The following is a 25,029-nucleotide window of genomic DNA, read 5'->3' as shown; positions in this document are numbered from 1 at the left end:
TTATTTATTTGTGTGGGGGGCATATGTGTGCTGATGTCCAAAGTAGCAAGGAGTCAGATTCCTCTGGAGCTGGAGTTTCAGTTATGAGTCACCCCATGTGGGTGTTGGGAACTGAACTCGGTGCTCTGGGAGAGCAGCAAGTGCTGTCTTAATCACTGAGCCATCTCTCCAGCCCCTACTTTGTCTCTTTATTGTTGCTATCCTCCCACTAGATGGCTTTTGATCGGGTGCAGCAGTGAGTCTGTAACCCTAGTGCTAGATGCAGAAACAGGTGAATCCCCCAGCTCACTGGACAGTCAGCCTGGATGAAATGACAAGCTCCCATCCAAAAGACCTGATCTCAAAAACAGAAGGGTAGAAAGCAAAAAAAACATCTGAGTCAATCTCTGACCTCCATATATACATGCACAGGTAAGCACACCTTCCCATATTTACACACAAACACCATATATATACACAATACAGAGGGAGGGAGGGAGGGAGGGAGGGAGGGAGGGAGGGAGGGAGGGAGGGAGGGAGGGAGGGAGGGAGGGAGGGAGGGAGGGAGGGGAGAGATGGGTCATGGGATAAGTTGCGAGCTATATTTTAAAATCAGTATAAGCGCCGGGCGGTGGTGGCACACGCCTTTAATCCCAGCACTCGGGAGGCAGAGGCAGGCGGATCTCTGTGAGTTCGAGGCCGGGCTGGACCGACAGCCTCCGAAACAATACAGAGAAACCCTGTCTCATAAAAACCAAAAAAAAAAAAAATCAGTATAAGCTGGGCATGGTAGTATGCATATTTAATCCCAGTACTTGTGAGTTTAAGGCCAACTTGGTCTATATAGTGAATTCCAGGCCAGCCGGGGTTGTATAGTAAGACCCTGTCTCTAAATAAATTTAAAATATATATACATATATATATAATCAATTAATAAAGTCAGCAGTATAAAGCTGAGAGTGCATGGTGGTCCGTATCCCAGCATTTGGGACACAGAGGCAAGAAGATGAGCAATTCAAGGCCAGCCTCAGCGATACAGTAGGTGCCAAGCCAGTCAGAGCTTCACAAAGCCAACATGAGATTATGTCTCAAATAAAAAACATTTTAAAACCTAGCAGTATAAGCAGATAGTTTCTGGAAACTAACCCTGTTTTCTCAGACCACCAAGCCTCCTGGCTATGGGTAACTGCTCCAATACTATGCCAAGACAGTGGCATCCCTTTCCCAGACATTTGAAATGGTGGCTGAGAGATTTCAGCCTTTCTCTAGGCAACTGTTAATATTTAAAACTTGGGAGCTGGTGCATAGGCCTTTGTTACTATCACTCTGGAAGCTGAGGCAGGGGAAGGGCAAGCTGAAGGCCAGCCTGCCCACGCGAGCAGAGCCTGAAGAATGCAAGGTGGGGAGAAAGGGAAGAACAGAGGAGCTGTCTACAGACACGCTTTTCCACTAAGGGTCTGAAAAAGGAATAGAGGGCCAGGTTTCAGAGAGAATGGAAAGAGAACGTAAGCGGAAAGGGTTGCAGACAGAGACAGCTCCCAGTCACACAGCATTTTCTGAATCAGTTATATCTCTGCCTTCAAATCCAAGGTATTATTTCCAGATCTTTAGATTTATTTGCTTTTAATTGTGTGTGTGTGTGTATGTGTGTGTGTGTGTGTGTGTGTGTGTGTGTGTGTTGCATTTCCCTTTTTAATCATGGCTTCCAGGAAGACAGGGCTCAAATTTGTAGCTGTTTTAATAACTTGATTAAACTTAGCAACTCACATGCCTACATTAAAACTCTTTTATTCTCTTCCATGTTTCCCTCATTCTGACTTTGATTATTTGATTGTCTGTTGTATTGATTTTTTTTATTTTAAACTACTTGACTTTTCACTCGCTGTTTGTTCTGCTGCCTCCTCAGAAAGCCCTCCCAAATCTCCTCTCTAAAGGATTCCCAGGGCAAACACCATCTAGAATGGTAGAACCTAACAGCAATCAAAACCAAGTATCACTAGGAAAAGGTTAAATTTTGTGTTACATAATTTTTAAATAAATTCCCATTCAAAAAATCTTAATACAATCGATTTGTCTTAGAGAGTAGAAACACTGAGTGATATTTTTTGTGTAATACAGTCTTTTAACTGTTTTTCTGCTTGTTCAATGCTGGGGGTATTTAGCACTTTGCTAAAATATTTTAAATAACAGACACAATTTAATGTATAATCAGTTGGGCCTGGTGGCACAGGTTTCTGCTCTCTGCACTTGAGAGGATGAGGCAGGAGGATCCGAGTTCAAGGCCAGCATCAATTACATAGTGGGTTTTCTTTCTGCCCTCACTAGAAGTAGCAAGATATTAAGAACCTGACCTCTCTGGCATTTACTTGTTTCAGTGCCTTGGAGAGCCTAGCCTAGCTATAGAAACAAAAACAAACAAACAAAACCACTATTGCTTTAGTAATGGAAGGAAGGGAGGAAGTGAAGGGGTATTTTTATAGGATATGGTAAAATATAGATGATAGTAAATATGTGGATCAATAGATTGGTAACTAGATAAATATTCATTTACAGTGTGCAAATGTCACTAACATTTATAGCGAAGAACCAGTGATACTACACAGGAAAGTATAGCATGTCTGTAAAAATACATACAGAGACACTGGACCTTATTAGGAAACCCTTGATGTTATGCCAGACAAAAACATTTTCCAGGGGATTCAAGTAGCTAGAGGCAGCCACATTAAATATTATGGCATTACCAGAGCTGAGGTCGTCAGTTCTCAGGGTAGTGAAGCGTTGCAACACCATGATCATTAACACAACAAACTCTAGATGCTGCCAAGGACCTCACTCTACTCCAGGGGTCATCTCAACACCACAATGTGCTCTCCTCCTGTTGCTGTAGTTATTAATGTCACCAGTGGCAGCAAGTGCTATTTGCTGTTTATTTAAACACTCCAGGGTAATGTCAGGTACCATGGAGCATCAAATTGCTGGCATTTAGGGGAGAGAAGTCAGACCTGAAGCGTGTCGACATAAAAAAACAACATAGGAGCAACTGGCACAGCTTGTTCCAGCCTTTGTTGACACTGTTGATAAAAGCACCAGAGTTTGGGTGGTGACTTAGTTAGGGTTTCCATTGCTGCAACGAAACACCATGACCAAAAAGCGAGCTGGGGAGGAAAGGGTTCATTCAGCTTACACTTCCACAATCCTGTTAATTTTAAAAGGAAGTCAGCACAGAAACTCAAACAGGGTAGGATCCCAGAGGCAGGAGCTGATGTAGAGACCATGGAGGGGTGCTGCTTTCTGGCCTGCTCCCTATGGCTTGATCAATCTGCCTTCTTACAGAGCTCAGGACCACCAGACCATGGACTGGGCCCTCCCCCATTGATCACTAATTGAGAAAATGCCTCACAGCTGGATCTCATAGAGGCATTTTCTCAACAGAGGCTCCTTCCTCTCTGACACTAGCTTGTGTCAAGTTGACACACAAACCAGGTCGTACTGACAGAGAGATATAGATTTTTGTTTTCTTTAGTCAAGAAACTGTTATTTTTTTGTTATTGTATTAGAGTGTGTATGAGAACGTGTGAGTATGTGTGTGTGTGTGTGTGTGTGTGTGTGTGTTTAGTTTTTGTTATTTTGTTTGAGATAGGATCTACTATAGCCCAGACTGACCTCACACTATAGTGTTGTCCTTGAACTCCTTATCCTCTGGCTTCAGCCATCCAAGTGCTGAGACTCTAAAGACATGCCATCAAACCCAGCTACATAATTAAATTTTATATTTTCCTTAATATATTTTAGCACATTGCTAAAGTACTTTTCTAACCCCAGTACTGCACAAAGACAAAACAAAACAGCAAAAAATACTTGAGCCTCTGTATCACGAATCACTCAATTTTTCTGTTTTAACAAATTCAGAGATGTTCAGATTATTGTATGTTTTATTAAGAATTTTAATGGAACTTGAATTAGGAAAATATGTAATTCAAAATGTAATTTTTTCCTGATGAACTTTTTTTTACTTCTAGTAGGTTCTAGCAATCTATGTATGTATTTCCACTTTTATTTTACAAATAGAATAGTACCTTATTCTCACAGATCAACATAAATATTTGTCCATAAACTCTGTCTCTCTGATCAGTTTTGAATGTCTGGCCCAGCCTTCTTCATCAGATTAAATCAATTAGATTCAGGTTGGTGCACACTGAGCCCTGGGATGGGGTGTTGTGTGATTAAGATGACAATGCTGGGGTGGGCTGGGGGAGGTAAGGGGAGGTGTGGGAGGAGGGGTGGAAGGCAGAACCATGGTTAGAATGTAAAATGAAATTTAAAAAATAAATAAAAGATGGCAATTCTCCCAAAAGAGCCACAAACACAACGCACTGCATCTGGTCCTAAAGTCCATATGAAAATGAAATGAGACCAAAGCAGGCCATCAGAAGAGTGGGAGGAGAAAGAAGAGGAAGAGGAGGAGGAGGAGAAAGAAGAGGAAGAAGAGGAGAAAGAGGAGGGGAGAAAGGAAGAAGAGGAGGAAGAGGAGAAAGGAGAGGAAAAGGATGATAAAGGAAGAGGAGCCAGCAAGCTGGAGGAGTCACACTTCTCAAACTCACACATTACTACGCAACTATAGCAATCAGGACTGGGTGGTGTTGGCACAAAGCCAGACACACAGATCAATGAGAGAAAATCTAGAGGCAAATCCATACATTTGTTGTCAATTGGCCAAGGTACAAAGACAATGGAGGAAAGAATTATTTTTTTCATCAGTTGACCCAATAACATCCTTTATGGTAATCTTCCTCTTCCACTACAGGACCCAGTCGGAGTCAGATATTGTATTTAGATGATATATTAATTTGCTTTCTATTGCTGTGATAAAACACTGACCAAAACCAGTTCAAGGAGGAAAGGGTTTATTTGGCTTGCATTTCCCTGTCACAGTCCATCCCTGAGGGAGTCAGGGCAGGCGCCAAAGCAGAGACCATGGAGGAAAGCAGTTTACTGTCTTGTTCTCCATTGCTTATTCAGCTTGATGTCTTAAACAACCCAGGACCACCTTTTCAGGGTGGTACCACCCACAGCGGATCAATTATTAGTGAAGAAAATACCCTGGCACTTGGGCCAATCTAATAGAGACCAATCTTCGATTGGTCGAGTGACTCTAGTTTGTTGGCAAGTAGACAAAAACTAACCTGGTCATCATGTCCTCTACCCTCCATTAGGCTGGAACAGTTTTCCAATTTTTCTGTGCCTCAAACAGGGATAGTTTGATTAAAAGAAATGACTCTGTAGTTTAGAAATGTCCTGTGCTTCCAGAGAACTAGAGTTCAATTCCCAGCCTGGAGCTGCAGCTCCAGGGAGATCCACGGCCTCTGGCCTCCTCCAGCATGTGTACACACATCCACATACCCACATTTGGACATAGCCACATACATGATTAAAAATAGTACAAAGAAAACATTTTTTAAAAGAATCCCTTGACTTCTGCCTTCACTTAATACAGTGTTTGTTTTCCTGATGGTGCTCTGTGGTCAAATTCAGGTCATTCATTCTCAGCCACAAGACTGTGTAGGTCCACTACATCTTCCTCAGGGTATCACATCTGGATGCAGTGTGTCCTCCTGGTCCTGACTGGTAATGCAATGTTGGTCACACAGTCAAGGTGTTACCTGATTTATCCACTCTGTAGTTTTTCCTCCCTCAAAACTAATAAACAGTCGTGGGGAGCCGGATTAATACTATGCAAATATCCTGCTGCTCATTAATGTCTCCCCAGAACTACCCTACCAAGCATTACTCGCCATCCCAGTGCCATGGGCGCCATCTACCGGGCTGTCGTCACACTGCAACATGGCTGCGAACCACGAACTTTGTCACACCCACCTGTTGTCCATGCTCAGGAACAATTTCAGTCTCAGACATTTTGAAAGGAGAGACTACAAGGTTCCGGTGTCATGAGGCTGAGTTCTAGTCCATTAACTCATGAAGGCGCCTTGAACAAGATCTTCTCAAAACCTCCGAAGGTTGGATGACAACAACCGAGTTACACATTTACGCATTCATTTATTCAAATATTTGTTGAGCAGCTATAGACACTTCTAGAATCAAGGCAAGGTTTCTGCTCTCGAAGGGTGAGCCAGACAGTGAAAGAGAATGGCTAAAGGAAATGGAGGACGATGCACTGTAGTGAGTGCTAAGGCAACAGGAAAAGCGGATGGTGAGAGCAAGCTCAGCTCCTGGGACCCGCATGAAAGGAGGAGCGCGCCAACGCTCTCTGTTGTTCTCTGACCTTCACAAGTCACGATGTTTGTACATGTGTGAGTGCACACACACAATAAAAGAGTAATAATGTTTAAAGGTTTGCAAAGGTAGTATATAGAGCAAAGGAAACCATTTGTGATCGTTTGAATGAGCAGTGTCCCCCATAGCATATGTATTTGAACACTTGGTCCTCAATTGATGGTGACCAAATGGTGATGTTTGGGGGGAAGTTTTGGACCCTTCAGGAGGTGCAGCCTTGCTGGAGGAAGTATATCATTGGGGACAGGCTTTCAGAGTTCATAGCCTCCCAGTTCCAGCTGCTTGCCGTTTTCTCTGTGTGGTGGGGACTAATTTCTCAGCTTTCTGCTCCCACTCACTGCTTGCTGCCATGCCTCCTCCACGATGGACTTTTAATACTCTGGAGCTATAAGCCAAATATTACCACCACAACAAAAAGCAACCAATACGGAGGCTGGGGAGATGGCTCAGCGGTTAAGAGCAGTTGCTGGTCTTGCAGAGGACTAGGGTTTGGTTCCCATATCCCACATGATGACCCACAACCTTCCATGACTCCAGTTCCAAGGGATATGACACCCTGTTCTGACCTTGGAGAGTCCCAGGCATGCACACAATGCACACACATGCATGCAGGAAAAAGGGAATGAGCTGCTTTGGGGGAGGCACTTGGAGTCTGGAACAGTTTCTGCTCTGTTAGTCTAGGGTCAACTCTCCTCTGGAAGCAAAACGCTCTTCAAAACAAAAACTCGTCCATCTTCTACCTTCTACCCAAGCAGCATCCACGCCAAAAGCTACACTACACCACTTTCCTTTTCCTCTTTACAGTGCCCAGGCTTTGGTGGAAAAGCCATGCCCATCTATGCTCCTACATTTTCCCTGAAGTTTTTTAAAGCCATCTAGTGCTTCAGCAAAGGATAGTATATCCACACTCATCTCAAGGCTGAATTTTAACAGACCTTCACTATTCAAAGACTTCCTCAATTTTAATTTTCAGTCTTTGGGGTCAAAGGCAATTCCATCATCAAACCCTACTCTATATTCTCTCAGTCCTGTTTTAAAGGCAAGGTAATCCTTTTCTGAACACATGTCTTGATAAACAGAATATTGGGTAACATAGTTTAGCAAGGTTCTATTTTCCCACTTCTCTCCCAGTCTTCAAATTCATTAAATATATAACCTGCTTTTCAAGTTAGCACAGACCATAGTTTTACCAGATGTTTCTCTATTATATAACATTAGCTAGTCTTCCTAGTCACCAATACTAATTTGCTATACACCAAAGCGAATACCTTGGATCTTAGGGTTTCGTTATTGGTTCCCCCTACCCCCAAAGAAAGTCAAATTGCTGGTGCTGTAAGTTAGTTTATGCTATACTTATGGATACCCCTCCATTCTTACAGACTTAACAGAAGTCCTCACTATGTAAAATCTGCTAGAGATAAAGCCAATATTCCAAAGCACGTAATCTCCATATGCCAGCACAGCATAGCAGCCTGCTCAAATTTTAGGCACCATTCATTATATCAATATGCACTTTCACACATTATCTCAGCTGGAAACTGAAAACAAATGAAAACTCAGAAATCAAATATTTCATCCTGTAAATGATCTACCTTGATTTCACATGTACTTCTGGGTCTAAATAAAGTCTCATAAACAGATCTAAAATGGAGGCTGTAAAGCAGTGGAAACCCAGGCTTTTGGGAGAGGGGAAAATGCTAGAATGTTGAAAAGTCCATGTCTACCCCTCTGCTGTATGTAGAGATTTTTCTTTTTGCTTTTTGCGCTGTATGATTTCAATGTTGTATCTGTTTCTTATGCTTTTTAATCAGTGTGCTGTATTCTAATCTTAGATCTTGCACCCCTCTGGAAAGTTCTCAGACATGCTCTTCAGTGTTCTTCTCCCCACTTCTCCAGTAATGTATATACTGAAAGACCATTGTTCAGCCCTCCACACTGCCTCACTCCTCATTCTGTCTCAGTCCTCACTGCAGTTTTGCTGTTGGTTACGATTATCCCTCAGAGTGAGACTCTCCGTGTTAACTTGTCAATTCATTTTTGTTGAGATTAAAATATGGGAAATCATGCTGGGCCATGATGATACACATCTTTAATCCCAGACTTGGGAGGTAGAGGTAGGTGGATCTCTTAGTTAGAGGCCATCTGGTCTACATAGTGAGTCTCAGGCCAGCCAAGGCTACATACATAAAAAAAAGACAATTAAGATGATGGTTGTGGTGATGGTAGTGGTGATGATGATGGTGGTGGTGATAATGATGGTGGTGGTGGTAGTGATAGTAGTAGTGATGGTGATGGTGATTGTATTGGTGTGGTGGTAGTGATGGTGGTGGTGATGGTAGCCTAATGATGTTGGTGGTGGTGGTGATGATGGTGGTGGTGGTAGTGATAGTAGTAGTGGTGATGGTGGTGGTGGTGGTGATGGTATTGGTCTGGTTGTGGTGATGGTGGTGGTGGTGATGGTACTGGAATTAGTTATGATGATGGTGGTGGTAGTGATGGTATTGGTGATGGTGATGATGATGGTGGTGGTGGTGATGGCAGTAGTGGTGGTGATAATGATGATGATGGATACTGGCATTAATTAGCAAGCAGTCTCTGCCACAATTGGAAGGCAGCCACTAGAGACCCATTACGTGCCGTCAGTTCTTACTCCAGGATGCTCTATAATACACATTAAAAAATGAAAATGTACCTAAAGTCAGTAGTCATTAATTTTTACTTCAAAAATTTAAGTTTTTTATTTTGTGTTTTAATTGGGCAGAAGTAATTCAATTTACACTGGGGTTGGGTTTCTTAATAATTTTGATTTTTTGATTTTCTTTTTCCTTCTCTCTCTCTCTCTCTCTCTCTCTCTCTCTCTCTCTCTAGACAAGGTCTTTCTGCATAGCCCTGGCTATCCTGGACTCATTATGTAGACCAGGTTGACCTTGAACTCAAGAGATATACTCGTCTCTGCCTCCCCAGGGTTAGGATCACCACCCAAGCCTTAACAATTAATGTATTTAATGTAGTTGTGTAGCTTACAGACATTTAATTAGACCTTTTAAAAAATTGAGAGAGGCAGGATCCTACTATGTATCCCTGGCTGGCCTGAAACTCACTATGAAGTGAGGCTGGCCTTAGACTTACAGCGACCCCTCCTGCCTCTGCTTCCTAAATGCTGGGAATACAGGCATGTACCACCACTCTGGGCTTAATAAGGCATTTCTTATGTTTTCTATTTTTGTTTTACATTCATGTAGTAGGGATACATACCTGTCATAGCACGCATATGGACGTCAGAGACAACTTTGGGAGCAGTTCTTTCTGCCTTGTGAGTCCAGAGGACTGAATGCAGGACACGCTCCTTTACACACAGAGTCATCTCACCAGCCCTTGCCTTTCCAGTTTTATTTTATTGTTTCTCAAGACTTTTTATAGTCCCTGAAAAGCTCTCTCAGGCTTAGATACTATGCTCATTACATAAAATAATCCACAGGTCAGGTGTGGAGGCAGAGGGCAACATGGTACTGGCCTGTGTACTGGGGTAGGAGCAGATATAGCTAGAAGCTTGCCATGGAACCAAGTATCAGGAAGCAAAGGCTCAGTGTCTCAGGGAACTAGAGAACACCAACCCTGAAATGAGTGAGAACAAAACACAGACAACCACACATGAAGAGTGTCAGGCTCTTGCACATCCGGGAGAGGAAGGGCTGAGAGCTCCAAGCCTTACTTGGAGCATTAAAACCCATGAACATGAACTTTTTGGCTCACCTGATACCACACTCCTACCTTCCTCACCCTTGCCTGGCTGTCATGGCAAGACGAGAGGAAGAATGTGTTAAAGGGGAGGGCCAGTGTGTCAGGTGACATTGGGACATCCAAAGGAGTTTCCAGCTATCATGGGAATCATAGGTCTGGAGCTCAGAAGAGTAGGTCCATAACTTATCAGACTCTCAGGATTTCTGCACCAGGGTGATTAGTTACAAGGTACAGAAGTCAATTCTTACTAATTAAACAGAAAGTGGACTTATTAAAAGGACTTTTTAGGTAGTTCACAGATCAAGAGTGTCATAGAGTTAAGCTCAGAGCTCTACCAAGACCAGAAACAATTCCTGGAATTATGCATAGAGCTGGTCTACTGAAGAAACCAGCACCAGCACCAGCACCCAATGCTTCATCCACTACTGCTGCCATAGAAACCCCACCTCCCCATAGCCACACCACCAGCCTGGAGCTAGAGTTTCAGGAGGTTGTGAGCAGCTGGATGTGGGATCTGGGAACTGAAACTCAGTCCCATGGAGAGCAGTGTGAATGCTTAACCACCGAGCCATATTTCCAGATCCTTAATTACTTCTTAAATCATGACCAGTAGCTTGAAGAGATGCTTGGAAATCAAGCATCTGAGATGTGTTGTGCTCACTCTCTCCCTCTCTTCCCCACCCCTCTGAATGTGTGGGGGCATGCAAGTGTTCATGTGGGTGTGGGTGTGTGGAGACCAGACTGGTCAACAGCTGGCGTTCTCCTCAATCGCGCTCCACTTTCTTCTCTTTTTTTTTTTTTTTGTTTTTTTGTTTTTTGTGACAGGGTCTCTCGGTGAACCTGGAGCTCACTAATTCTGGAAGGCCAGCTGGCCAGTGAGCTCCAGAAATCCTCCTGTGTCCACCCCGCCCCCTCACAGCACTGCTATCACACACACAACCCACCATGCCCAGCTTTTGCATGGGCACTGAGAGTTAAACTCACGGCCTTGCACTTGCACAGCAAGGACCGTACCCAGTGAGAAACCTCCCAGTCCCTCTACTTAGCTTCTACCGTGAAGAGTAAGCTGTGCCACCCAAGATTCCTGAGATGGGGGATCCACCAAAATAGGAAAGGAGTTGCCTTAATTTGCTTTCTATTGCTGTGATAATAACACTCAGCAAAACCAACTTGTGGAGGGAAGGGATTACTTGGCTTACATTTTCCCTTTCATGGTCCATCAGTGAGGAGAGTCTGGGCAGGAACTCAAGCAGGAGTAGAGGTAGAGGTAGAGGAACACTGCTTAAGTAGGCTTGTTCAACCCGCCTGCCTTCTTACACAACCCAGGACCACCTGTCCAGAGGCGGCACTGCCTCAGTGGGCTGGGCCCCTCCCAGTTCAATCCTTAATCGAGAGAATGACACACAGATGTGTCCATAGGACAACCTGATGCAGACAACTCCTCAGTTCAGCTTCTTCTTCCCAAGTGATTCTAGTCTGTGTCAAGCTGACAAAAATTAATTAACATAGGCTTTGAGTTCAACCCACATGAATAAGGCTCTGTACATTCACCACAAACATCCCCACCACGCTGCTACTGCTAGCCACTTAATGCAGCGTGAGCAGAGAAGACATCGAGGAGCACCACTATGTCAGGAAGCTTCGTTTTGTTCCTGTTGACACATTTATTCCGTTTGGAGGGTTGCTTGATTTTGGAAGTGTTGTTAGGTTTAGGGTTTGCTTTGAGAAAAGGTCTCACTATGTAGCCCAAGCTAGCCTAGAAAGGTCAGTCCTCCTGCCGCAACTTTCCTGGTGCTGGAATTATAGGTGCACCACCTCACCAGAGACAACAACTTTCTTGAAGTGTTTTTGCATGGCAATGAGAAGGAAGTTCTCATGAGTAAGTTTTCCCTCACTCTACCTCAGGCCTGCTGCCTGCATTTTGAAGAGGAGGCTGTATTGGTGCAGTGAGAGCAGCCGTACTCTCTCTCCCCCTTCTTAGCCCTGAAGAGAGAGCAGCCGTACTCCCCCCTTCTTAGCCCATGATCTTACTGATAGTGGAACCCAGGATCCAAAAGGATATGATGAAGCAGGTTCAACGATTTCCACTAAAAACCACTCTAGAACAGAATTGCTGGTAATGGAAAGTGCTATGTTTATTTGATTTTGAATGTGTGGTCCATTTAAAATCCATTATGCTTCCCCTTAAATCCCTTCCTTGTGCCTCTAGCCACCTGGATCAAATGACCATGTCTAGGAAAGACGAAGGAGTAACGTGTCCAGACACCCGAGAAGAGTACAGCTTGAGGTCTGGGCATATGGCTCAAGAAGCAGCACCACCAATGAAGACTTTCTTCAAAGCAGTGCGGTTTGGCCTGTAGAGTTTGTTGCCCTGCTTGGTTGGGACTTCCCTAGCTGTTTCCCCACTCCCAGAGTTCCTCTGTTCCTCTATGGCCTGGGCTCCAGATTTAGAATCACAGTTGTCATCTTTGAGCTATGGGATCTCTGAGAGATCCCTAACTTCATAGATGAGGGAAACATACCTCAAGTCATACCACCCATCACTGACAATGCCAAAATTGAGATTCTCAAACTCTCAAGTCAGATGTCCTTCTACAATACCTCAAAAGAAAGCAGGTACCATCTGCCTCCAGCTCCAGTAACATCTGAAGTAAGCAGATGAGGGATGATCAACACAAATGAGAAAGACCTATGAAGGGTCTAGCTGAGCTAGGCTCAGCTCAGTGAAGAACCACAGCACTCCCCTCCCTCAGAAGGTCATCGTGACAGACCTTGCTAGGACTCTTCTGGCTGCAGCACTGAATCCTGCATGGAAGCATGCTGTCTCATGATCCTTGGCTCCCTGCTGACTGAGGCAGGTTTCAACTGATACAGATCATACTGGTGAGGTGTCCACCTGCATGGGAATTCAGTTGAGCCAGATGGCAGATTGCAAGCTACAAAATCCACCCCTAACTTAGGCTGACTCCTAACAAATCAGCCATCTCCCTATGTTCTCCTGGGAGCAACCAAGGGACGGACTCACAGATGCAGAACTCTCTGCAAGTGCTCATGAACAAGCCCCACAGAGAAGAAGCAAACCCAGGAAGAAGGGACTGAAAAACAGAGAGCAGGAATTGGGAACAACTGTGATTCTTCTTGCTTACCCAGGCCCTGGAGAGAAGAAAACAATGACAGCCAGGCACATCCCTCTATCTAGGTTTCAAACAAGGTCAGCCTTTGAGGTCGAGATAAAGATAATGTGGGAACCTGGAACATCCTAAAAGATGAGTGAAGAGAATGCTGCCTGCAGAGAATAGTGGGGAAGTGAGTGCTATACAGAGTTTGAGACAGTTGAGAAATGAAATGCATTCAACTCATTTGGCAACTGGATGGTCACTGGTGCCTCTTATGAAAATCCATAGAGAGCTGAAGATGAAGAATCAAAAAAATATTCTTTTAGCTGCTTTTTTTTTTGAGGCCAGGTCTCACAGTGTACCCCTAGCTGGCCTGGAACTCACTCTGTGGACCAGGCTGGCCTTGAACTCCTGGAGCTCTTCCAGTCTCTACCTCCCAAGTGCTGGGATTAAAGATGTATGCCACCATGCCCAGTCTGTGTTAAAAGAAAAATGATGGACAGTGAAAAAGGTCTATGACGCAGGTGTGACATTTTTGTTTGAATCTTGAGATAACTTTGGTAGGCTGTGTAGAAGTAAGCAATGGAGAAAGCCTGCAGAGCCCGGGAAGGGAAAACAAAGCCTCGGAGGGCATATGGGGCTCAGGAAATACAAAACTGGAGTACAGGGAAGGAAGTGAGGCAGGGTGCACACACTGGTCATAGAGGAAGAGCAGGGGGCAGGAAACCCTTGCCTTAGGCGCTCTCTTCAATAAAGCAGACCGTAAGCTCAGTCATTGGCCAACAGCAAAGGTGAAGAATGGATATCAGAAAGAAGAGTAATACCAAGTCCAAGAATTCCCAATCAATACTGAGGCTGTGGCTCTGAGCCTGCCATGCTTAGAGGCCGAAAAGGAACAGAAAGCAGGCTGGTGTGGAAAATGGAGAAAGTAGGTGTTGGGGAGGTTAGCAAAGTGCAGAATGCTAATCAGAACCTCTGTGGTGGGCCCTGGGTTCACTCTGGCGAGAGGAGGAAACCCTGGAGAAGGATGGAAGTGGGAAAGGGGGAGGGATACAGTCATGGAAGCAGGCAGAGGGGAGGGGGTAAGCACAACAGGAGAGGGCCTGGAGAAGAGGAGGCGGAAGCAAAGACTCAGCTCCTAAGTTAACAAGTGACCAATGTGGTAAAAGTGGGGGGAGCAGGCACCAGCTACAGAGGGGCCTAGGTATTAAGAGGCATACAAAGACTGTGTTTCCAACAATGTCACACATGGAGCAGCGTCCAAGGAAGGCCAGGTGGCTGCCATTCAGCAAGGTTCCTACAGCAGGCACACACCTGTTGCTAGAATTCAGGTGGATCAACCTACGCATATTCTGTGAAAGAATGCTTTTAAAGTCCATACCGTATCAGTTTTTGCACCAAAATGCCCTTGTGTCCACTGAAGCCATCCTACTGTCACGTTTCTCAGCACTTGCTCAGCACGGCCAAGAAGTTTCTTGTCTCCTAGGGCTGCACACTGCAGCAAAACAACCAGAACTCATTGCATTTCCACTGCATGACTCTGTCCACAGGAGCTTAACTGACTTTATGACTGGACCATATGGGAATAAGCCACTGCAGGATCCAATAAAAATGTTGAAGAGCCAAAGAGCAAAACTTACTTAGTGAATAAGTGTTTGGTTTTGTTTTAAATTTCTTAAATTTCCAGTTGTTGTTGTTGTTGTTTGCATGCAAAGAAAGATGACTTTAAAAACATAGTTCCAGGAAAAATCCCATGGGCTAGTCAGTATAGGGAAGGAAAGATGACCAGGGCCTCACATCCGGAAGGAAAAGTCATCCCTCTTTCCTATCTGCCCTGCTCACATGCCCAGAGGGAGCCTCTCGGCACAGAGGGGCTCTATAGTGGAAAGGGGACAGAGGACTGCCTATCGTATCCCTGGGCCCAGAAGCTGATCCTTGTACTAACCGGACACACTCAATCTGCAAGCTGTACCAAGATAGGAGAAGCGAGGCTTTGAACCAGGCATTTCCATGTCACAGGCACAGTCTCCAGCTGGTCCAGGAAAAGTTGTTAGGTTTCATAGTGTTCAGTGGCTTTCCAGAGCCAAACACCATAAAGTATAGAATATGTGCCACAAAAGGGAAGATGCCCAAAGCAGGAATTCGAAAAGGCACAAACAGAAGGAAACTTACCAGACCAATCAGAGAGAAGGATGCAAAAATCAAAAGAGAAATACCCAGAGCCCCAACAAAAGGCATTGTGAACATAAAGAGCAAAGCCTGTTTCCGAAGGTTACCTGACCAGAAATGAACTGAAGAGTCAACTGCCTCGAGTTAGACAGCAGGTATGGAAGCCCACGTACTGAAGAGAGCTTGGCAGTGCTGCTGAACCACAGGGCAGTAGGCAGGGCTGTGATGTGAAGATGCTCCCTCAGTCCAGTCAAAGGGGGCCGAGTGCTTTTGCTTCTCTCGTGGAGAAGAAGAGAAGGTTTCTGGTAAGATGTTTCCCAACTAAGACCCTGTGAACAATCACTTCCTTAAACTGTGCCTCTTTGCAAAAACAAAGCCACAGCCTGAGAATCCCCTGAAATTAGCCATGCCTCAGGACCAGGTCACTGAGATGCCATCTCCACCAACAATATAATCAATAGGTCCTTCCTCAACCAAGCCAATGCCTAGGAAGAAACCTGTCCCTGTGTATGTCTCAGAGGCTTCCTTCCAAATCCTGCCAACACCTTGGAGATCCATCTACGATATGGCCTTCAGTTCTACTGCTCTTGGCTTCCAGAATGTCTTTCTGGGCATTCTGTGAGAGCCATAACTCTAGAGTTACCTCAGGGTCACTAAAGGATTCCCCTTCTCTGCCCTTAGCCCAGGAATTCTTCGATTAGACTCCTGTCAGTCACTGCTGCCTTTTCCAAGCTCCTACAATAGAGGGTGATGAGTGTTGGCTGCTTCTGGGCTGTGAACAGCATGGCCACAGTTCTGATCTTTGGTTGTGTGAAAAAGAGAACTAGACTTGGGCAGAAGAGGCCCAGCACAGTACTGGCTGTGGGTTATTCTTGCCAGGGAACTCTGTACCTGCAGTAGACACCACCTCACATTTCTCCCAAGTAAAACTCAAGATACGGATGTCTGAATAGAGATGACCAAGGAAGAGCCACTGATGCACATAATAGTCACTTTTGAGAAGGTAGGTTCTGAAGTGCTATTAGGATACAAAAGGACAGATTCTGAAGCTGGCATCTTCTGGATGTAAATGAAATCTGGTCTCTGCACTGCCTCCTAGCTCAGGCAAAAGTGCCAAACCACACATAGCATTTCACAGTGACCACCCAAGTCCTACTCAGGAAAGGGGGCGTGAAAACAAATACCCTGAAAACCGTTAGAACCCAAATAGGCACCAATTGAGACCTAGGGCCTCGAGAAGCCTCCATTATTCTGCCAGTGGCAGATACCTCTGTCCCAACAGGACGAGCAAAGGCAGACAGTGACAGTCTTTGGCTGTTCTGGGACAGGGTTCATAGGCCTGCCATATATCCAAATCTCGCTTCCTTTCTTATACCCACTTCTAAGCCAGGAGTTCAGACACACACAGTGTTCCTGAGCCCTGGCTGCTGAGAGGTGAGCAAAGTCTGCTCTCCTCAATTGAGAGAGCTCATGAGGAAGCCAGGTCCTTCCAAGCCTTGAGAGGCATGGAACCTGTATGTCCGATTACTCTGGCAATGAGGAACCTCCCTCTTCCCTGTTTTACTGAAATCTTCTTTATGGTGGATGCACTATGGCTCCCAAATAAATGCTAGAGATGCAAATGATGAAGGGAGCGCTACCCGCTCAACAAGACATCTCCCAGCCACACTCTGAAGACGATAAGCTGAAGGATGGGGAGGAATGGTCGCGAGGATGGGACATCGGCCACCAGAACGCCCCGTCTCCTTCCAGTTCTCACACCTGTGAGATGCTGTTGGCCAGGCGAAACGACATTCTCTTTGTCTTTTCATTCTCCTGAGATAAAAGAAAAGTTGGAATATTCAAATTTGGATTTATTAAACCTAAGGGGACTAGGGTCAGGATTGGGGCTCCCCAGAGCTGATGTATTCTACCCTGGAAATGCAGCAACAGAACTCACCGAGGACCCTATCTATGACGCACCAAGTGTTGTAAATTTCAGGGGTTTCTGGCCAGACCTTGGCACACGGGAGGCCAGCAGCACATTTTAGTGGGATTTAACAGAATGGCTGCAGGTAGTGGCACATGCCTGTAACACTAGCAACTTGGGAAGAGGAACTAGGAGGATTGTCACAAGTGTAAGGCCAGCCTGGTCTCTATAGTTAGTTCCAATTCAGCCTTGACTACATAGTAAGATCCTATGGCAAAACGGAAACATGGAAAGAGGGACTGAAGGAAGAAAGAGGGAAAGAAGAGGGCAAGGGGAGAGAGGGACACCGGATGGAGGAAAGCAGGGGAGGAGTGTAATCTTTCGGGTCTGCACAGACGAGAGAGTCAGAAGATCCTGGAAGTCTTTCTGTTGCAAGCAAGCCCTCTGCTTCCTTCCTACAGCCAGGAGCTTAAAGGGTCCCTTCTTTTCTTCCTCTGGCCCAGGCAGGAATCAGGCACTGATATCAGGTAGCTCTCTTTCTATGGGCATCACAGTCTTAGTGTAGTATAACCAGTACTGAGCTGGGGGTCAGAATACCTCTCTTCACCCTAGAGGTCCCTGGGCAGGAACATGGGCCCCTCTAAATTTCCAGCTTCACTGATAACTAGGGTTGGTGATCTCACATGATGCTCAGGTGCCCCATTGTCAGTGACACCACCCACCACCCACCCTGACCACTGGATGGCAGCGGCTCTTACCATATGTCGCCGCCGCCTCTTGGGCTGGATGCCTTCCTGCATGTAGGGAGGCCACGGGAAGCCCTGAGGGGTGGAACAGCCACTCTCCCCAGATACATCCTCGGAGTCTGAATCCTCTTGCCGGGGCTGGGCAAAGCTTTTGTCTGGGTAGATCTCCTTTAGCCAGCCCTCAAAGAATACTTCCAGACAGCGACCAGCCTCTGCAACCTCCGAGTCAGGCTGGTGAGGGGAGACAGTAGTGGACCAGTCTGTTTCTACTAAGTCATCTCCTCTATGCCCCTCCATCAGAAGGGCTACAGGGAGCACAAGCTTGACTGGCCCATTTTGAAATCTCATCCTGAGAGACCTGGAGCTTGGCATATTCTCCTAGGACTCAAGACAACCCATTTGGTAGCAGCTCATAAAGTAGAAGTAATCTTAGTAGATACCCACAGTTGGCCAGTTGCTAGTACCTTCCCCCATCCTGAGTCCATGCTTAGGGCCCACATTTGGGAGAGGGCTTTTAAACCATAGCAAACCCCAGGACTCTGTTCCCAGAATCTCTTGCCCACATCTTCCCCCAGCCATGACAGTCTTAGGATCACTGTGAAATAATGAAAACAAACCCAACATACATAATTGAATTTAGCACAGTTCCAGAACATGAGGCGTACGTCTGACACCACTTCCTCTGGAGTGGTGTAGTGAGCTGGGTCCTTCTTTTGCAACTTCCTCCGGATAATCGAAAGGTCCATGGGCCTCTTGATAATCTGATAATAATGCCTGGCCTTGGTGAAGGATGAGGAGATGGAAAGAAAAAATTAGCACAGAAATAGCTAAGAAACGAGGAATGGAGACCCTAAGGGGTCTCCTGAGCAGAAAGGAGAGCAGCAGGCAGCAGCATGGGGCCTACTTACAAGGGGGCTGACTGGTTCATGGAAGGGCAGGCTGAGACTGTTGCAGCACAGGGACAGGATCAGCTTCTCACACTTCTGCAGAGATCACAAGAGGCAAGTGGCGCACTGCTCTGGTTCCAACTCAGTGGGAACCAAGGACAGTAACTGATAACTGTCTGGCTGTGGCCTCGAGGGTGCCAGCCACCCTAAGAAGACAGCTTGGGCTCCCAGGCTGAAGGAAACTTCTGGGCAAGGGACAATCACATAAATTCCACAGGCCAACTCATCAGGCATGGCCCATGGCAGTCTCCCCATCCTCCCCGCTCCCTGAAGATCGTGTATTGAAGACTTGGTCCCAGGGCAGCAGCTCAGAGGCAGGATCTTTGGAGACGACTCAACCATGAAGGCTCCTGCCTGGCACAGAGATCAATCCATTCTGGACTGTGGGGAGCAGGTGAGACTTTTAAGGGGTGGTGGCTAGTGTGAGGAAGTGGTCACCCATACCCTTGCCGGTATATTTTATCCCTGGGGCCCCTTCTCTCTTTCTGCTCTCTGGCAGTCCTGAGGCAAGCTCTGCATGCTCCCCACTGTACTGCTTCTGCCTCACCAGAGACCTGGGGACAACCAAGCTTGGTGACTGCAGAATGAAACCCTGAGTCAAAATAACCTGTTCCACTTTAAGCAGATTTTCTCAGGTGTTTTGTCACAGTAATGCCACAGCTGCCTAACAAAGCCCACCTTCCCAAAAGACTTGAAAACCTTAGCTTCTGTAGGCAAAGGGGCTGCCTCATATAGAAAACTCTGTTCCCAAAACCCTTCCCTACCTTCTGGTCATACATGCTCAGGCCGGGAGGTACCCGCACTCCAGGCTGACTGTAGCGGGCGTTCTCACAATCGTACTCCATCTCAGGCTGCATCAGGCTGCGGCAGAGGGTGCAGACCCACTCTCCCCTGTACAGCAGGTGATACCATATTAGACTCAGCATCCTTCCCTGACCCTCTGCCCAAGACAGGCGTAGGAAAGGGGGGTGATGACATAAGAAACTGTGTCTCCAGCCCTTTCTCAATGAAGGAAATGGCATGCTAGCCACAGGCTTGAAAGAAGTAAAATAAGTGAAGATGCCATGAGTTCAGAAAAAAAACAGGAGTTAGGGAGGATTGAGGGCTAGGTATGGGACAAAGTGACACCATTGCAGGGCCCACCAACTATTAGAACCAGACTTGGTGTCAGCCCAGGTAAGTCCACCCTGGGAGCGCTGTGGGCCTGGCCAGAATCATGATCTGGCCCTGAGGTGAACCCCTATTAGCCAGGGGATGGCATGACTCACCCTGGGAAGCTGAGCAAGGCGGGTACGTGGCAGGAAAGGTGATACACTTTGGGACAGCGGTCACAGCACAGCAGTTCCCCACCATTGAGGCACACAGCACAAAAGTCCTCATTCTCTATGGGGGCTGGGGTGCACTTTTTGGCTCCAAGATTTCGGGGAATAAGTCTGTGTTCTTCAGAAGATGCACTGTCTACCTCTGGTGGCCGCTGCCCAGCCAGAGATGTGACGGTGACCTTTCTCCCCCCCAGTCCTGGGCCTTTGGTGGCATCAGGCAGGCTGTTCTGGCTGACCTTGGGGAAGAAGTGAGTCTGAGCAGCTGGAGCATGGTATTGACAAAGGGGTGGTAGGGGTGGGGTGGAGGAGACTGGCAGAGACTGAGCACTTACTATGAGGATCTCTTACTCCTGGACCACAAGCCAACCAAGTCCTAGCTCAACCCTGCTGTATCTCCCAGATGCCATGCAGCAGAGGACAAGGCTAGCTACAATCCCACTGAGGTTCACAAAAAGGTACTAAAGCAAGTATTCTACCAGCAGCAAAGAAAAACAAGAGGCTTGGATCAAGCAGAGTCAAGTGGTACCTTAATGGACATGCTAGAGGACTCAGAGCCACACTCTATCACCAGCAGGAAGCTTCCATCCTGGCTGTTCTTCTGGGGCTTCAGCTTAAACACAGGCATCTCTCCTGATGAGGCAGCACAGATCTTGAGCCGCTCCAGTCGCACGTAGGGAATCTTGGGCTCACTACTGATGGCTCTGTGGTAAGAGAGACACTCTGGGTCTCCTCAGGAGCCCCAGATAGCCTCGATCTCTAAGTTAGGCTCATTCATGATCCCCCAAATGAACAGCCTCCTCAGTTGACACTTCATAGGTCCACATTCTGCCTCCTGCCAAGTTTATCCCAGTCAACCCTGTCAAACACTGGAAAGACCTTTGGTACCACCTACAGTCAAAGGAGGGCTCCCTTCTAAGAACAAGGACTGTTACACACAAATACACGCCTAACAATGCCTGGAACTCTCCCATAACTATTATAGGTACCCAGCCACACTTGAGGCTCAGAGATGGTGATGGCAGGTATAGACAAATTTCTGCTTCAAGTTCTTAGACTTCCTGTGCCAGCCTCTTAGGACAGAAAGTTGAGGGTAAGAAGGCCATCCAAGAGTCATTACCTTATGCTTGAATTCTCTTTTGTATCCAGCTCCAGGGCTCCTTGTTCAAAATTCTCATATTCTAAGACAAAAGACAAATAGCTGTGACACACATTTGTGGCAACAAATGTCATTTAGACCTTCCACTTATTTCTGTTATTTGAGCTTTTGGTCATACATTGGCCACACAATTGTTACCACGTGTCCTCATTCATGGTGTGACAACCCTACTATGTGTCCTCTTCCTGAGAGAGGCTGAAAGACATCATCTTTTTGGCACAAATTAGCACAGATAATACTCAGAGCCTGCTGAGGGAGAGGTAAGAGCTGGGTGAGGCCCTGATAGCCATCTTCTAAGAGCTCAGAAATAGCCCGTCCAATACAGTAGTGTCACCTCCTGTCATTCTCTGAAGTCTCAGCTAGTGTGGAGATTCTAGCACCAGCCCTGGGAGCGAGAGCCTCTGCACAGCGCAGTCAACACAGATGGGCAGGAACAACACCAAGGCACAAACAGGAACCCCCATTTATAAGCACTGCCTATGTGCTTTCTTCAGGCAAATTTGACTCTAAAATTTTGATTTAATTGCATAAAATATAAGGTAATACTACTTATGCAATAAGGGCCAATAATTTTTTCAGTTGGTTTGTCAATTTAAAGAGAAAAATAGTCCATTTGTTGGTATTGTTGTTCTTGTATATATTAAGTGCCTAGAAAATAGACTGACCCATTTCAAAATAAGCAATAACACCACACATGAAAAAAATCCTAAGTGGTCAGTATTTGACTCTAATTTTCTTGACTTAGCCTTATCAGGTGAAACAAACCACTGATCAACACTGAAACAAACCACCTTAAGGGATTGGTGGGCTGGAGAGACAGCTCAGTGGGTATAGGTGCTTAAGTCTGACATCCTCAATTCAACCCACAGGACCCAGGTGGTAGAAGGAAAAAAAAAGCAGCTCCTTAAGAAGAAACTCAGAGCCTATCCCCAGTAGTCTAAATTCCTCCATTTTAAGGCACTGCACAAATCCACACGACTGCTGAGTACATGGAAAATTCTTGCTGTTACAGAGTAAATGGCCGGGTGGTTTCTCTGTAGTTGTTTGTCCCCTATTCTAATGCAGCAGTCTGGTGAGTCCCATTTACCGAGGCAAATGACAGACATCCACTTCACAACAGACAGAATTGATGTCCTAACTAGAATCATCAGACACACCTTTTCACTCACAACATTTTGCCAAGGCTAGCTCTTTTGGAGTTATTTCTTCAAGTGTGCCTACATACAAAGTCAGACTGTCCAGGATGTGTTCCACAGGGAAGATTAGAAGTGGGCCACACCGATCAGTGGTTAGATTAGGGAAGCAGAAGCATGTACATCACTTCCCACGGACAGAAGCAAATTCAGCCTTATAAGCAGCACTCTCCAGGCCAAGCCCATCCACCTGCCTGCACCTCACCTAGAGGTGCTGAGAGGCCTGCTCAAGTCTGTGGCCAACAGGAAAGGCAGCCACTTACTCAGGTCTCACCTTTTGGGTGCTGGTACTGTTGCAGAGCAGTAGACGTGTTGATCACTGGCACCAGAAAAGGTTTTTTCACAGAGAGGTTAATTGGTTCCTCCAGTTCTGAGGGAATAACCAAATCCTTGGGAACATCCAGATTGGAGGCTGTGGAGCCTTGTCCTATTGAGTCTGTGACACGAGTGCCATCCTCACTCTCCATCTGTTAAAGGTGAAAAGTCAACAAGAATCAAATCAGACATTCTGGCCATCAGCAAAACTGCTAAGTTAAGGCTAAGATAAGGCTAAGAATGACACTTTCCCAGACCTACCTTACACAGGGCATTCCCCAGGGAAGACTCGGCCCCATCCTTGAGGCCCAGGCTCTCTGCAGTTTGGCCAGAGCTGGGACTGGAAGTGGATCTAGTCTCCAAACGTATGTCAGAAACCGGAGGCATGCCTTGCGGAGGACAAGTGGCCAGACTCTGCACAGCCTGGGTGTGCCCAGACATTAGGCTGGGCCCAGCCTGTGAGTGGTTGCTTGTAACGGCCTGAGAGCAATCACCCCTCAGGTTGGGCATGGACTGGAATGTGCCACGTACAAGGTTCGGCGCGGGTTGCAGATGACTGGCTGGGCTGGGCACGGCATGGTTTGAAACACTCATCAGGCTAGACACAGTTTGTGGTGGGCCACTCAGCAGGCTCGGAATTGTGTGGGTGGGACCAGCTGTCAGGCTGCTCACCCTGTGGATCTGTGGCTCTGTGGTCCTCGCCAGCCTGGTAGATGACAACTCCATCTCCAGAGTGTTGGAAAAGCCCATGATGCTCACTGAGGTGGAGTGCTGCAGAAAAGGGCATGGGTAGATTTGGCTGTCAACTGGGAATGTAGTAAGAGAGAGGAAACCCATTCCACACGAGCTCTGAGATTCCATTTGCCTGCATTTAGGGGCTGCCACTGGGAGCTAAGGCAGCTCATGAAGTCCTGTCCTAGTTCCCACCACCAAGGAAGCTACTAGGTTATGACATAGAGGGAGGTACAAGCCAAGGTGTGGTGTGTGTGTGTGTGTGTGTGTGTGTGCATGCGTTGCACACACATGCATGCATGCACAAGAGACACAGAATGAGAAAAGGAATCTACCACCTGACCTGAGGTCCACACCTACCACACCTGACCTGAGGTCCACACCTACCACACCTGACCTGAGGTCCACACCTGCCACACCTGACCTGAGGTCCACACCTACCACACCTGACTTGAGGTTCACACCTACCACACCTGACCTGAGGTTCACACCTACCACACCTGACCTGAGGTTCACACCTACCACACCTGACCTGAGGTCCACACCTACCACCTGACCTGAGGTCCACACCTACCACACCTGACCTGAGGTTCACACCCAGCACACCTGACCTGAGGTTCACACCTACCACACCTGACCTGAGGTCCACACCTACCACACCTGACCTGAAGTCTACACCTACCACACCTGACCTGAAGTCTACACCTACCACACCTGACCTGAGGTCCACACCTACCACCTGACCTGAGGTCCACACCTACCACACCTGACCTGAGGTTCACACCCACCACCTGACCTGAGGTTCACACCCACCACCTGACCTGATGTTCACACCCACCACCTGACCTGAGGTTCACACCTACCACACCTGACCTGATATCCACACATGCCCCATGGGTTGTATCCCCCAGCCCTAGTCCTGAACTTAAGCAAAGGGTTAGTAGGACTTTCTAATTTCACACTTCTAGTCTGGACTAATAGTATCTGTGGCTTCCCTTCCTTCCCTTTAAAGGATTTCAAGGGATATTTTCCTATATAAAGCTGGCCACAAATTATGAAAAACTAGAACTGTGATCTTCTTCAGAGCTGCTCCCTTCAAAGCATGCCAAGGTTTCAGGGGGTCTCATTCTGTCCAGGGGAACCCAGTTAAACTCTAGAACCTGCAGCAAGCTTGCAGCTTGTACTAGCATTGAATGGCGGATTTCATCAAGGTAGTGGAAGGTATTCCTGCCAAAGTCACTCCAAATCACAGGAAGGGAACTTGAGAGCAACTCTTAACATGTCCCTAGCAGTGCAGCCATCAGATGGGGTGAGACTGTTTCAAGCAGAAATCTAACTACTGAGAGTCCTGAGAAAAAGGGACTTAACACGTTACTGAAAAGAATTGAAAACTTGGGTGATTTCAGTCACTGA

At 46.6% G+C, this 25,029-nt stretch overlaps 1 protein-coding gene across 3 annotated transcripts in view; it reads right to left on the bottom strand.

Moving 5' to 3' along the window:
• Positions 1-12,121: 12,121 nt before the first annotated feature.
• The window catches only part of Trim66 (tripartite motif containing 66), a 69,376-nt gene continuing 56,468 nt past the window's right edge, over positions 12,122-25,029 (bottom strand). For all 3 annotated transcript variants that reach the window (XM_040756655.1, XM_040756646.1, XM_013117565.3), the window contains 10 exons: positions 23,146-23,655; positions 22,844-23,036; positions 21,338-21,398; positions 20,747-20,921; positions 20,167-20,456; positions 19,663-19,789; positions 18,860-18,934; positions 18,578-18,730; positions 17,964-18,182; positions 12,122-17,111 (listed from right to left, as the gene is read on the bottom strand). In XM_040756655.1, coding sequence (XP_040612589.1) covers positions 17,052-17,111; positions 17,964-18,182; positions 18,578-18,730; positions 18,860-18,934; positions 19,663-19,789; positions 20,167-20,456; positions 20,747-20,921; positions 21,338-21,398; positions 22,844-23,036; positions 23,146-23,655 — 1,863 coding nt within the window. In that variant the 3' untranslated portion in view covers positions 12,122-17,051. The remainder of the gene's footprint in view (positions 17,112-17,963; positions 18,183-18,577; positions 18,731-18,859; positions 18,935-19,662; positions 19,790-20,166; positions 20,457-20,746; positions 20,922-21,337; positions 21,399-22,843; positions 23,037-23,145; positions 23,656-25,029) is intronic.

This window comes from Mesocricetus auratus, unplaced genomic scaffold, assembly GCF_017639785.1.
Source record: "Mesocricetus auratus isolate SY011 unplaced genomic scaffold, BCM_Maur_2.0 Super-Scaffold_4256, whole genome shotgun sequence".
NCBI lineage: Eukaryota > Metazoa > Chordata > Mammalia > Rodentia > Cricetidae > Mesocricetus > Mesocricetus auratus.
This window is presented reverse-complemented; position numbering and strand designations above follow the sequence as displayed.